At 43.6% G+C, this 14980-nt stretch overlaps 1 protein-coding gene across 6 annotated transcripts in view; it reads left to right on the forward strand.

Moving 5' to 3' along the window:
- The first annotated feature begins 266 nt into the window (after window positions 1–266).
- Window positions 267–14980, forward strand: part of LOC141582475 (uncharacterized) — a 41868-nt gene continuing 27154 nt past the window's right edge. For 5 of the 6 annotated variants that reach the window (XM_074390522.1, XM_074390521.1, XM_074390524.1 and 2 more), the window contains exons 1-2: window positions 280–11102; window positions 11810–11989. In XM_074390522.1, the coding sequence (XP_074246623.1) occupies window positions 11003–11102; window positions 11810–11989 (280 nt within the window). In that variant the 5' untranslated portion in view covers window positions 280–11002. Of the gene's footprint in view, window positions 11103–11763; window positions 11990–14980 lie in introns of all 6 variants that reach the window. The other variant, XM_074390523.1, reaches the window with a different exon arrangement.

A 14980-nucleotide genomic window follows, 5' to 3' on the forward strand; every position in this document is an offset into this window, starting at 1 on the left:
GGAGAGATTAGGCAACTTACCAAGGCATGGAGTGGAGATCGGAAGCACAGGCATTTGTACCTGGTCCTCTTCTCCAGAACCACCAAAGGGTCCAGTGTCACCTTGTTTTTTCACTCATTCAATAAATACTGACTGTCTGTGCTGTGTAATAGGTTGACACTCATTTTGCTTCTGCCCTCTTTCTGCAGGTGATGAAGGCGTTTATTGTCCTGACCCTACAGTTTCTGTCCCATGACAAGGACCAGCTGATCAAGGAGCTGCAGCAGCATGTAACGTGAGTGACAGCCCCATCCAAGTACCTGAGGAAGGTAAGTGAGGGCAGATGGAAGGGGTCCGTTCCCCAGTACTCCTGCCACATGTCTCCTAGGGTGGCCACGCAGGGGGAGGCTTCGGCAGTCACAGGAGTGTTTTTATTTTTTCAGCATAGGAAGCAATTTGGCTTAGGGGTGGGGTGAAATCTTAACAATGTATTTAAGCTGACAATTAGACAATGAGCTATTAACATCAAAGAGGCTTATTAATAAATCCTAATTCAGTTGATTACAACAAATATTTCTTAAGAACTTTCTATATACTGGCAATTACAAACGTTTTTAAGATAAATCTAGTATAAATGCTGAACTCAGAGTGAGAATAAAAAATGGCACAGGTACAGGACAACAAAGGCAACATTATAAACACACGTGATGTTCTGAAATAACACAGAGGAGGGCATAATTAACTCTGCAAGACCTAGGAGGAGGTTCACAGAAGAGGGCCGAGAGAGGAGGGCTTTTCAAGATGGAAAGGAGTGGAGGGGATGATGTGGAAAGAGGAAGAAGCTCTCAAAACAAGAAAACAGGGCTGGGCGTGGGGGCTCACACCTGTAATTTCAACACTGTGAGAGGCTGAGGCAGGACCATCGCTTGAGCCCAGGAATTCAAGACCAGCCTGAGGAACACAGCAGGAACCCTGTTTCTATTTAAATGAGCTTAATATTAACAACAACAACAGAGTGAACAAGAAGCACTGAGGCAGGAGACAACATGACATGCAAAAGACAGCAGAGTAGAACTAGTGACATAATGTCTAATGTCTCCAAATGAGGAAAGTAGCATGCAGCTCCTGAAACTGACATCAGAAAGTGAATCAGTGACTTCAGTCTTTGGTGGAAGTTCCTAGTGTGTAAAGTGGAACTGATGAGCAAAGGCCTTGTTCCCATGCTGGGGGAATAGGGAACCGGTGAAGGGCTGAGTATCAGAGGATCTGTAATTGGGAGAAATCACTCTGCTGGCAACCTGGAGGGTGAGTTTGAGTAGAATGAGACTGGAGGCAGGAGGAAGGCAGTAGCAGTGCAGGTGAAGAAAAAACACAGGTAGAACGCGGCCACTCATTAGAAAAGGTGAGAGGAGGGGCCGAAGAGAGGGAGACGTGGGATCACGACCAGGTTTCAGTCTGGAACAGGACAAATGGCAGAAGCATCCAGTATTGAACATAGAGTCACAGGAGCCTACTTGGGTGGAGGGAGGTGACAGTGTATTCTAGGACAGGACGGGTTTGAGATTCCGTGACGTATCTGAGTGGAAAAGTCTTGGAAGCATGAAGATACAGCAGAGCTCAGTGAGAGCAAGAAGATAGGGAGTGTGGGGTCATCAGCGTGCAGGTGACAGCGGAAGCCATCCTCCCACTCCGGAGAGAAGCACCCGAGCAGAGGGCTGAGCCTCGTGGAGAACACCAGCATTCCCAAGTGAGCTGAAAGAGAATTCAGAGGAGGGGCAGAGGAAGACGTAAATGAAAGAGTGTGCTGTGGAGACAGCACTGTGATTCAGGGCTTGATCTTTGGAGGCCGACTGTCTGAATGATGGTTTTCTTTTCTGTAAATGAGAATAAAATTACCTACTCATGCATGGAAAAAAGTCCGCAGCAAACTAGAAACAGGAAGGAACTTCATCAGCATGGTAGAAAGCATCTGTGAAAACCCAGCAGTTAACAGATTTAATGGTGCAAGACTAAATGCCTTTTCCCTGCGATTGGGAACAAGGCAAGGATGGCCGTGTTCAGCAGGTCTCTTCACCTTTGGTTCTGGCCAGGACATCTAGGCGATCGATGTATAAAAGGATCCAGGTTAGAAAGCAAGACGTAAAACTGTCTTACTTCTTCTGAATGTCATGATCTTGTATACAGCAAATTCTGAGGCATTCACATTTAAAAAAAAAAAAAAAAAAACTATTTGCGATAGGAAAGACTTGGAACCAACCCAAATGCCCATCAGTGATAGACTGGATAAGGAAAATGTGGCACATATACAGCATGGAATACTATGCAGCCATAAAAAAGGATGAGTTCATGTCATTTGCAGGGACATGGATGAAGCTGGAAACCATCCTTCTCAGCAAAGTAACATGAGACCAGAAAACCAAACACCGCATATTCTCACTCCTAAGTGGGAATTGAACAATGAGAACACATGGACACAGGGAGGGGATCATCACACACCAGGGACTCTCGGGTTGGGGGCTAGGGGAGGGATAGAATTAGGAGAAATACCTAATGTACGTGATGTGGTGATGGATGCAGCCAACAACCATGGCACGTCTAACAAACCTGCACGCTCTGCACATGTACCTCAGAACTTAAAATTAACAGAAAGAAGACAAAACGAAACTCGTTCACCAAGTTCACAAAATCAGCATACATAAATCAGTTGTATTTCTGTACACTAGCAATGAACAATCCAAAAATGAAATTCATAAAATTATTCCATTTACAATAGCATCTCAAAGAATAAAATACTCACTGTGGAAAGATACCAAAGAAGAACTAAATAAGTGAAAGATATTCAATATTCATGGATCAGAAGACTAAATATTGTTGTCAGTACTCCTCAAATTAGTCTACACGTTCAACCTGATTCCTGCCAGAATCCCAGCTACCTTTTCTGCAGGGAATTGACAAACCGTTTCTGCAATTCACGTGGAAAAGGCAAAGAACACAGAATAAGCAAAATGATCCTGAAAAAGAAGAACAAAGTTCGAGGACTTACCTTCCTAATTTCAAAACTTGCTGCAAAGGAATCAAGAGAGTGTTGTACTGGCTCAATGACAGATGTGTAGGTCACCGGAATAGAATTGAAAGCTCAGGCTGGGCACTCCTGCCTGTAATTGCAGCCCTTTGTGAGGTTGAGGTGGGGGGAATCCCTTGAGACCAGGAGTTTGAGACCAGCCTGATCAACATAGAGAGTGAGATCCGTCTACAAAAAATAAAGATCAATACAACTAAAAATTTGTTTTTAATAGACCAGACATGGTGGTACAGGCCTGCAATCCCACCTGGTCAGGAAGCTGAGGTGAGAGGATCTCCTGAGCCTCAGGAATTTGAGGCTGCAGTGAGCCATGATTAGCTACTACACTCTAAACTTGGCAAGAGAGAGAAAACATGTGTAAAAAAAAAAAAAGAAAGAAAACCAAATGTGGTGTCTCATCCCTGTAGTCCCAACACGAGAGGATCCCTTGAAGCCAGGAGTTTGAGAGCAGCCTGGGCAACATAAAAAGACTGTCTCTGTGAAAACTGAATTATATGAAAAATTATGGCCGGGCGCGGTGGCTCAGGCCCCAGCACTTTGGGAGGTGAAGAGGGTGGATCACCTGAGGTCAGGAGTTTGAGACCAGCCTGGCCAACATGGCCAAATTCTCTCTACTAAAAGTACAAAATCAGCCGGATGTGGTTGTGCATGCCTGTAATCCCGGCTACCCCAGAGGCTGAGGCGGGAGAATCACTTAAAACCTGGGAGGCGGAGGTTGCAGTGAGCTGACATCGTACCACTACACTTCAGCCTGGACAACAGAGGGAGACTTTTTCTCAAAAAAACAAAACAAAACAAAACCCAGGCATGGTGGCACACACTTTTCGTCCCAGCTACTTAGGAGACTGAGGCAGGAGGATGCTTGAGCTCGGAAGTTTGAGGCTACAGTAAGCTATGATCGCACCAGACAACACTTACTGACCCTATCTCAAAAATAATTAATTGATTAATTGAAAAATAATTGAAATTTTGGAAAGAAACCATGACACCTGAAGTCAATAGATACCCTATCTTTTCGATAATAGACATCCTAATAGGTGTGGGGTGACATCTCATTGTCGTTTCAATTTGCATTTCCCTGATGATTTCTGATGTCAAGCATTTTTTTTTTCATATTTTCAGCCATTTACCTGTCTCATGTCTTTTTTTTTTTTAACCAAGAAATACTCAAGTCCTTTTAAAATTAGGTTACTTGTGTTCTTGTTATCTAGTTGTTTGAGTTCATTGAATATTTTGGATATTAACTCCCTATCACGTGTATGATCCCCAAATATTTCCTCCTATTCTGTAGATTGTTTCTATATTCTGTTGTTTCCTGTGCTCCGTGTAGGTTTTAGTTTGATGAAAGCCCATTTGTCTGTGTTTGCTTCTGTTCCGTGTGCTTTTGGGGTCATATCCATAAAATCTTTGCTACACCAGTGTCAAGAAGCTTTTCAGGTCTTACATTTAAGCATTTTTTTTTTTTTTTTTGAGACTGAGTTTTCGCTCTTGTTACCCAGGCTGGAGTGCAATGGCGCGATCTCGGCTCACCGCAACCTCCGCCTCCTGGGCTCAGGCAATTCTCCTGCCTCAGCCTCCTGAGTAGCTGGGATTACAGGCATGCGCCACCATGCCCAGCTAGTTTTTTGTATTTTTAGTAGACACGGGGTTTCACCATGTTGACCAGGATGGTCTCGATCTCTCGACCTCGTGATCCGCCCGCCTCGGCCTCCCAAAGTGCTGGGATTATAGGCATGAGCCACCGCACCCGGCCATTTAAGCATTTAACCCATTTCAAGTTGATTTTTATATAGGGAGAAAGAGAGATTCAATTTCATTCTTTTGCCTGTGGATATTAGGTTTTCCCAACGGCATTTTGTGAACAGAATGTCTTTTCTGGGCTGCATGTTCTTGGCATTTTTGTGGAAGGTTCGTTCATTGTAAATCCATGGATTTATTTCCAGGCTCTCTGTTTTGTTCAACTGGTGGATCATGTCTATCTTTGTAGCAGTACCATGTTTTTTTCACTACTATGGCTTTATAGTAGACGTTGAGATGAGGTAGTGTGATTCCTCCAGCTTTGTTCTTGTATTCAGTCAAAATTGCTTTGGTTATTCAGGATCTTCTGTGCTTCCATATAAGTTTTAGAAACAGTTTTTTGTATTTCTTTTTTTTTTTTTTTTTTTTCTGAGACAGAGTTTCACTCTTGTTACCCAGGCTGGAGTGCAATGGCGCGATCTCAGCTCACTGCAACCTCCGTCTCCTGGGTTTGGGCAATTCTCCTGCCTCAGCCTCCAGAGTAGCTGGGATTACAGGCACGTGCCACCATGCCCAGCTGATTTTTTGTATTTTTAGTAGAGACGGGGTTTCACCATGTTGACCAGGATGGTCTCGATCTCTTGACCTCGTGATCCACCCGCCTCAGCCTCCCAAAGTGCTGGGATTACAGACGTGAGCCACCGCGCCCGGCCAGTTTTTTCTATTTCTATCGGGAATACCACTGGATTTTCACAGGGATTAGGATAACACGTGTTGGTGACGATGTGGAGAAAAGACAATCCTTGCATACAATAAAATTTAAGGAATACAGGAATATATATTCCTGTAGTCACAATGGCATACTACTGAGCCTTAACACAGATTTGTGAGGAATATAGGAATATGTGTTTCTGTATTCACAATGGAATATTATTCGGCCTTAAAATAGAAAATAAATGTTATATTTGCGATGACATGGAAGAAACTGGACGACATTATGCTAAGTGAAATAAGCAGAGCACCAAAAGACAAATACTGCGTGATGTCATTCATGTGTGGATCCTTAAAAAGTTGAACTCTGCTTAGGAACTGATTCATTTTTAAAAAAAAGAAAGAAAAAGAAAAAGGAAAAAAGAAAAAATGTTGAGCTCATAGAAGCAGGGAGTAGAATGGTGGTTACCCAGGGCTGGGTGTGGGGGAAGAATTTGACAGATGTTGGAGAAATTATGGGGAGAATTAGGCAGATGTTAGCCTTGAACTCCTGGACTCAAGCAGTACTCTGGCCTTGGCCTCCCAAAGTGCTGGGATGACAGTCATGAACCACGAATAGACTTTTCAACAAATGGTGCTGAGGCAACTGGATATTCATGTACAAATAAATTAATTTGGGTCCCTGCCTAACACCATACACAAAAATTACCTGAAAACAGATCACAGACCTAAAGGTAAAACTAAAACAATAAAACTCTTAGAAGAAAACATGAGAGTAAATTCTTGTGCTCTTGTGTAAGGCACTGATGTCTTAGATACAGCATCGAAAGCACAGTTGAAGACCAGTCAGGGCTACCTAATGAGACCTGGAAAAGGAGGAGAGGGAAAAAGCAAGAAAAAAAAAACTGAACATCAACTGAATTTAAAATTTTGGCACATGAAAAGATACAATCAGGAAAGGGGAAGACAGCCCGCGGAATGGGAGAAAATATTTATAAATCATATGTCTAATAACTGAGATATCCAGAAGAACTCTTACAACTCAATATTAAAGGACAATCCAGTTAAAAATGGGGAAAGAACATGAAGAAACATTTCTCCAAAGATAATATTTTAATGTCCAATAAGCATACTAAAAAGTGTTCATTGTTAGTCACTAGGAAAATGCAAATTAATCCATCATGAGATGTCTCTTTCCACCCACTAGAATAACTACAACCAAGCAGACGCATAACACCAAGCACTGGAGAGCATGTGGAGGACAGTACCCTCATACACTGCCCCTGGGGATGTAAAATGGTACAGCCACTTTTTTGGAAGATAGTCTGACAGTTTCTCAAAATTGTTAAAAATAAGATTGCCTTCTCTAGCAGAACTGCAAGGGGCTGAAGACAAAAATCCTATTAAAATAAAGTCAAATTTGCCTTAAAGTCAGCAACTTTACTTCTAGGTATCAAAGCAGGAAAAATGAAAATGTTGTTCACACACAGACTTGTAGGTGAATGTTCACAACACTCTCAAGAACCAAAAAGTGGAGACGAGCCAAATGCCCATCAACTGACCAAGGAATTCACATGTGAGGAATACAAAGGAATACTATGCAGCAATCAAAAATGAGTTCTGAGGCCTGCTACCACAGTGGTCAACCTCAACAACGCAATGCTTCGTGAAAGAAGCCAGATGCAGAAGAACACACATCGCATGATTTTCTTTATATGAGAGGTCCAGAACAGCTTAACATAGAGATAGAAAGCAGCTTACTGTTTGACTAGGGCTGGGAATGAGACTGAAAAGTGACTCTGATGGGCACAGGTTTCTTTCTGGGATGATGAAATGCTCTTAAACTAGATTTTGGTGATTGTTACATAATTCTGTAAATATACTAAAAATCATTGAATTGGACCAAGCACAGTGGCTCACACCTGTAATCCCAGCACTTTGGGAGGCCACGGCAAGAAGATCACTTGAGCCCAGGAGTTCAAGAACAGCCTGGGAAACAGAGAGAGACTCCATCTCTACAAATAATTTAAACACTTAAACAGGTGTGGTGGCACAAGCCTGTAGTCTCAGGTACTCAGGAAGCTGAGGCAGGAGGATGACTGGATCCCAAGGGGTTGAGGCTGCCGTGAGCCATGATGGCACCACTGCACCCCAGCCTTGGTATCAGAGCGAGAACCCTGGCTCGCTCTCTCTCTCTCTCTCTCTCTCTCTCTGTGACACACACACACACACACACACACACACACACACACATCATTGTACACTTAAAATGGGTAAATTTTAGTATGTAAATTACACCTCTATAAAGCTGTTTTTTAATTTTTTCTAATTTTTTTTTTTTGAGACAGAGTTTTGGTGTTTTTGCCCAAGCTGGAGCGCAATGACGCAATCTCAGCTCACCATAACGTCCGCCTCCCAGATTCAAGCGATTCTTCTGCCTCAGCCTCCCAAGCTCCCGCCATGATGCCTGGCTAATATTTTGTATTTTTAGTACAGATGGGGTTTCACCCTGTTGTCCAGGCTGGTCTGAAAGTCGTGACCTCAGGTGATCCACCCGTCTCGGCCTCCCGAAGTGCTGGGATTACAGGCATGAGCCAGGCAGTTTTTGTTTTTTTCTTTTTTTCTTTTTTTCTTTTTTTTTTTGCCACTCAGTTTTTTAAGTTTTAAAATTATACTATTTACGCCAAGCACCAAGATTGTTGTCTCAAAATAGTCTCAAAATACCATTGCCCAATGGAAGAAAACAAGCCTTCCTGGAGAAAGTGCTGATTCCAGGTCTAGGCCAGAAATATGTAAGGAGCCTGGAACATACTGTGATCTGGATAGTAGAGAATCCATCAAAAATCATTAGGATGACTTCAACATGTCTGAAGGGCCAATCTGAAGGGACTCCTTCTAACCAACGATAGGACATTTTGTACATTAATCAGGATAATAGTTGCAGTGAATGGAGATATGTCAGATATGTTTGAATGTCTGCATTCATAGTGATCCTTTTGAAAAAATAAAAGTGGGCTGGCACAGTTCCTGATGCCTGTAATTTCAACACTCTGGGAGGCTGAGTTAGGAGGATCACTACATCCAGAAGTTCAAGACCAGCCTATGCAACACAGGGGGACTTTGTCTCTACAAAACATTTTTAAAATTACTCGGGTATGAGGGCCCATGCCTTTGGTCCCAGCTACTCAGGAAGCTGAGATGGGAGGGTCACCTGAGCCTAGATGATTGAGGCTGTAGTGGCATGACTGCTTCTGTGCATACCAGCCTGGGCAACACAGCTAGACCCTCCCTGTCTACATAAATTAATTAATAGAAGTGGTCACCATTGAAGGATATATATGAAACAGCCCATCATTTTGAAAAACGGTAAACAGAAGAAATCAAGCCACGACCTGGCGTTTTCTCTACAAATTGTACAAGTGAGTAACACAGTTTATAAGAAGCAGCATCTCTTTTATATTTACGTTACTGTTTTTTTCATGCAAGGCCCTTCTTAGGGTAGCAGTATCTCTCTCTGGAAGTATGGCAGCTCATAAATGAAGAAGGAATGATACAACAATACCTTCATTGTTCAATCCATCATTGATCAATGGCTATTAACATCACTAATTAAAAAAGAAAAGATGTCCAGAGAGTGCACACCTCCTCTCAGAAGAAACTAGCACAGTCTTTTTGTCCTGACCCTCAAGTCCAACCTGAATGTGACCAAGTGTTGAGATCAAACTACTGATTTATAAAAACTAGAACAAAGTGAAGAGCAAGTTAACCAACATCTCAAGATACAATTAGCAAAATTCACAGTATGGGAAACAGCATAATGAGAATACACTTCGCATAATCCAAACTATGGGGAAACGGCCTGATTTAATTAATAAACTGCAAGGGACAACACAGAGATCCAAGTGGGAAGCTGTCATGATCAAAAACAACCCAAGAGGTGAATCAAACAATGCCAAAGAGAGACTTTATTTGGATCCTGATTCAAACTATAAATATATGAAATGACTGGAAATCTGGAGCTAGCAGGAGAGTTGACAGTGATAAAGAGCAGTGGTGTGAGAAGGTTGGTTGATGATGGTATTGGGATTACATTTTTTAAAGAGTTCTTGTCTCCGAGCACAGTGGTTCACACCTATAATCTCAGTAGTGTGGGAGGTCAAGGCAGGAAGATCCTTTGAATCCAGGAATTTTAGACCAGCCCGGGCAACATAGCAAGACCCTGTCTCTACTAAAATACAAATAAAACAATTAGCTGGGCATGGTGGTGTGAGTCTGTAGTTGCAGCTACTCAGGAAGCTGAGGCAGGGGAGGCCACAGTGAACCAAGATAATGCCACTGAACTCCAGCCTGGGTGACAGAGACCTTGTCTTGAAAGAACAAACAAGAATCGTATCTTTTACAGACATATACCAAGACAGTCAGGAGAAAGTTATATGATGTGTGGGATTTGCTATAAAATCACGAGAGGAAGAGGAGAAGCATGTAGGAGTGTACATGTAACAAGATTGGCCATGAGACAACAAATATCGGAATCTGCTGCTGAGTAGGGGAAAGCTCACTATACTAGCCTCTTGTTCAAAAAGCTCCAGAATAGAAAGCTTGTCTAAAAATCCACTTCATGGATTTGTAACAAGCATTGAATAAGATCATGTATACAGAGTGCTTTATCACCGTGGCTTGCAGGTAGTCAGCACACAACCATTGTTTTTAGTTTTGTGTAGTCCCTGTCCATTAATCACATCCAAAAAAGGTACGTTGTTCACACCAAGAGCTCTGGCCCGTGGACCTCTGTCCACTTGGTTGTAATTTATTGGAATTTGAGGTTTAGAATGAGGAAATGCCAGGCTTCAAAGCCCCAGGCCTACTATGAAATAGCGAATCCTGGCCGGGCGCGGTGGCTCACGCCTGTAATCCCAGCACTTTGGGAGGCCGAGGCGGGTAGATCACGAGGTCAAGAGATTGAGACCATTCTGGTCAACATGGTGAAACCCCGTCTCTACTAAAAATACAAAAATTAGCTGGGCATGGTGGCGCACGCCTGTAGTCCCAGCTACTCGGGAGGCTGAGGCAGGAGAATTGCTTGAACCCAGGAGGCGGAGGTTGCAGTGAGCCGAGATCGCACCATTGCACTGCAGCCTGGGTAACAAGAGCGAAACTCCGTCTCAAAAAAAAAAAAAAAGAAAAAGAAATAGCGAATCCAACAGTCCCACATGCCTTTGTAGCACACCTAGTTAGTAGGACCACTTTTCTCTCACCTTGTAGGCACACTTGTTCATTCACTCACTATTTTTCATTTATTTCTTACGTGCCATGTATTGGGTGCTAGGGACCCATGATACAGTGGACCCATAATTCACTGGAAGCATCACTTTCAAAGCATCGTTTCAGGATGAGTATTTCATGTCAAGTGTATTCAAGGAAGAGTGTAAAGGATCCATGGCCTCAGTCACCATGAAGACCCTCCCAAGAGCCAGCCCTACTGGGCACGTATAAATGAGTGGAGACATGGAACCCACCCTTACAAGGCCTAAACCTGACAGAGCACACAAGACAGAAGCCCAGATAACCAGGAGCAGGAAGCTGAAGGCGAGAGGTGGGCCCCAGAGGAAAATGCTTTGTGTTTGTGGATTTATCACGCAGAATGAAACCTTAGTTCTTAGTTTTTATTCACAGGTTAGACACGCTCTCTGTACAGAATCTATGAAGGGACATTTCAGAGCCCTTTGAGGCGTATAGTGAAAATGGAATATCTCAGGCAGCCCAGGATGAATAATGCCGTCACCAAGAGGGGCAGGGTGGCCACAGGTGGCCAGCAGCAGGGATGGGCATTGTGAGCCATTGGATGGGGTTGTGGGGCATGGCATTGTGAGCCACTGGCCTAACTTTGTCGTTTCCTGGTAACGAGGTGACATAGGAGGCTTTGTGGGTGACAGGCACCAGCCAGGGCCAGCAGCCTTCAGTCGGAAGCTGTTAGTGGGGAGAGGAGGAGCTCCGACTGCTCTCACGGAAGCGTCTGTGCCCGTGGCGCTTGCTCTGTTGCTTTGTTTCTTTTCTGTTGGTCGTTTTTTTTTTTTATTTTGTGTGTTGCTTTGTTTTATTTTTTATTTGTTGTTCTTTTTTGTGTTTATTTGTTCGTTGTTTTTTTTTTTTTAATTTTGTGTGTTGCTTTGTTTTGTTTTTTCTGTTGTTTTTTGTATTTCTTTGTTCGTTTTGTTTTTTTTTTTTTTTATTTTGTGTGTGGCTTTGTATTGAAGGTCCCCTTCTATATCACCATGGGAAATACATTCCTTTCCTGCCTAGGCCCCAGGGCTGGCCTCTGTTGTGCCTGCTGCAGGCAGAAGGTGGTGCCTTGCTGTGAATCCGAGACTCGGTCTGTGGCAGCTGCAGGGCCAGCATCCACCACTGCAGAGCCTGCCGTGTCATATCCCAGAGTGGTGGATGTCCAGTATTTGCGGCGCATCAACTCAGAGAGGCGCAAAGGTAAAGAAGCCACGGGTGCCATTTGCTCTCTGGCACATCTCTGGCCACCACCTCCCCACCTCCTACCCATCCCGTCACCCCAGAGACATCCTCAGCTTCCAGCTCCCTCCTGCCTATAGCCACCTTTCCCAGGGCTGGGCATGGGGGGCAAAGGCTAGTCCTGCCTCTTGTCTTTGGTGTTGAGCCTTCTTGCTTGAGGCCTTTTTGGTCTAGTCTCTCTCTTTCCTCGATGAAAATTCAAAGACTCCAGTTTTGGAGTCTCCATCCCATCCTCTGGCTTGGCCTATCCAGCTAGGATGGTACCTCACTGAAGGAGCCGGTTAAAGGCCCAGCCATTTCTTTTCTCCTATTCGATAAGGAAGCTCCTAATTGGGATAATTCAGACTCAAATATTTGGAGACTTCTTAAATTTAAAATAGACTTTGCCAAGGAAGAGAGTATATGTTGTTTTTTTTTTTTTTTTTTTTTTTTTTTGAGACAGAGTTTCGCTCTTGTTACCCAGGCTGGAGTGCAATGGCGCGATCTCGGCTCATCGCAACCTCCGCCTCCTGGGTTCAGGCAATTCTCCTGCCTCAGCCTCCTGAGTAGCTGGGATTACAGGCACGGGCCACCATGCCCAGCTAATTTTTTGTATTTTTAGTAGAGACGGGGTTTCACCATGTTGACCAGGATGGTCTCGATCTCTTGACCTCGTGATCCACCCGCCTCGGCCTCCCAAAGCGCTGGGATTACAGGCTTGAGCCACCGCACCCGGCCTTTATATGTTGTTCTTAATAGATGGTTTTAAGTCACCTTGACAGAAGCAGCTTTATTTCTTCCAATTGTAATTTGAAAACTGAAGGCAAACTTGAGGGACATGCTTAAAATGACTGCAAAAGGTTTGAAATGTTGCTGCCAGATCTGTAAAAAAAAAAAAAAAAAAAGTGGTTTTTGTTTTGGTTGTACCCAAAAGTTTAGCCGTGGAGCTCTGAGTACTTTAAAATTCCCACTTTGACATGAATGACTCTTCAGCCCTACCCCAGGAACTTCATGGGCTTTGTTCACCTCCTTGTTCTGAGAGACAGATAGAGCTAGCTCATGGTTACAGGTTCCAAAAGAGATGAAATGACTTCAGACTTGAATTTGTAGGGTAGAGACTTGAGAGTGGGAAGGCAGCCCCTGCCTGTGGGGGACAGTTTGCTTTCATGGCTCCCCTTCCTACAGGATGGGAAAGGGGAGGAGGGAGGAAACGTTCCATTTTTTTGCTATGGTCAAATTGAAGCCAAAAACGAACACCTGTAGGACAGGAGAGGAGCATTCAGTTACAAAATCAGTCAAACATTGTGTATCACTGCACCTGTTGAGCAAATGAAAGCTACCGGACTCAGAAAACCCGAGATGCTAATGGAACTGACATTAGTAACCAGGGTTTTCTGCTGAGTTCAGCGCCCAGAGTGACTTCGGATAACGACCACCCTCCCCTCCACACACACACTGTTCTCAGGAGTGGAAAGCTCAGGCAGCCCAGGATGAATAATGCAGTCACACATTGGGGCAGGTGACCACAAGGTGGGCAGCAGCAGGGATGGGCATTGTGAGCCATTGGGTGGGGCTGTGGGGCGGGGCATTGAGAGCCACTAGCCTGACTTGGTTGTTTCCTGGTAACCGGGTGACATAGGCTTTTTGGGTGATAGGCATCAGCCAGGGCCAGCAGCCTTCAGTCTAAAATCCCTTAGAATTTTAGAAATAGATGAATCTAGCTACAGATAATTATGGGTAACCAGTCCCTTGAACAAAAACTAAGTCCACTGAAATAGAAAACATTATATCATGAAGACACAGCAACATGATCAGCTCATTTCTTTCATTTTAATGGCAGAGATTTTATTAGTATGGAGAAAATGTCTTACCGCTCTTGTATTTAAACTTCCGTTTGGCTCTTATTTTCTTTCACAGAATAATTAAGCCTCACAATGGGTGTGCCTTTGTAACGAGGAAGTGCTGTACTCCCTTTTCAGAATATTGAAAAATTGTGAAAGAATTAACAAATAATGATGAGACTTAATAGACTGTACCTTATACACAAGCATGCAAGTAGCTGTGGAAACTCCTTGCTTGGTGTGTACGGGAAGCCTGTGTGTCACATTCTGTACGATTTGGTAGATGAGGTAGTGAGAGAACAAAGTGAGCCTTTTCGTTATTCTTTTGGATGTAAAACGTGTTTTCATGTACATCTTATCGGAACCTTCCAGGTACAATAAGGCCTGTGTGTATTCTCCCTATGTTGCTGATGCAGAAAGGAAGGCTTAGAGATCTGGAGGGACTGTGAGACAGCTACTGAACAGAACTGAGGTTCTAAGTCGTCAGAGTAGACATGGAGGTCGTAGCGATGCCAAACTCAGTTCTTAAAGAACTTGACAAACTCCAGAATGCCTTATATTGTAAGGTCTACCCATAACATAGAGCTCTCTTAGAAGTTACTTTCATCCTGATTAGTTCCTTATGCATTTTAATTTACACAACGTACAGGCAACATTTACCTCTCCATTTTTCGTCCTAAAGAGATGGGTCCTCGCTGTGAGGCACAGGCCGGCTTCTGACTCCTGGCCTGGGCTTAAGCACTCCTGCTCCCTCAGCCTGTAGAAGAGCTGACAATACAGGCCTGTGCCGTCTCTCCTGGCTCTGCCTTCTGTCTATACATTTATTGAAATGGATAAGGATAAAAATAGAGGTAACAAAATGGCCTAAATTTACCAGTCAAATCAACAGTTTAATAAATGTTGAAGAGTTTCTTCTGCTAACTGATGTGAAGCTGAGAATGCCATGGTCAGGAGAAGCTGGCCAGAGGGCAGGTAAAGCCCCACACATTCAGCACAGGATATGAGTCAGAAGTGTTAGGTCAGAGCAGTTGAAGGAAAAGTAGTTTGTGAGCACAGAATCTACCGTTTTATGTGTATGTGCATGAGAGTCAGTTTCTATGTGTCTCTTCAAATGTATTTTTGTGGTATTCAA

The sequence above is a fragment of the Saimiri boliviensis genome, chromosome 20 (genome assembly GCF_048565385.1).
Source record: "Saimiri boliviensis isolate mSaiBol1 chromosome 20, mSaiBol1.pri, whole genome shotgun sequence".
Taxonomy (NCBI): Eukaryota; Metazoa; Chordata; class Mammalia; order Primates; family Cebidae; genus Saimiri; species Saimiri boliviensis.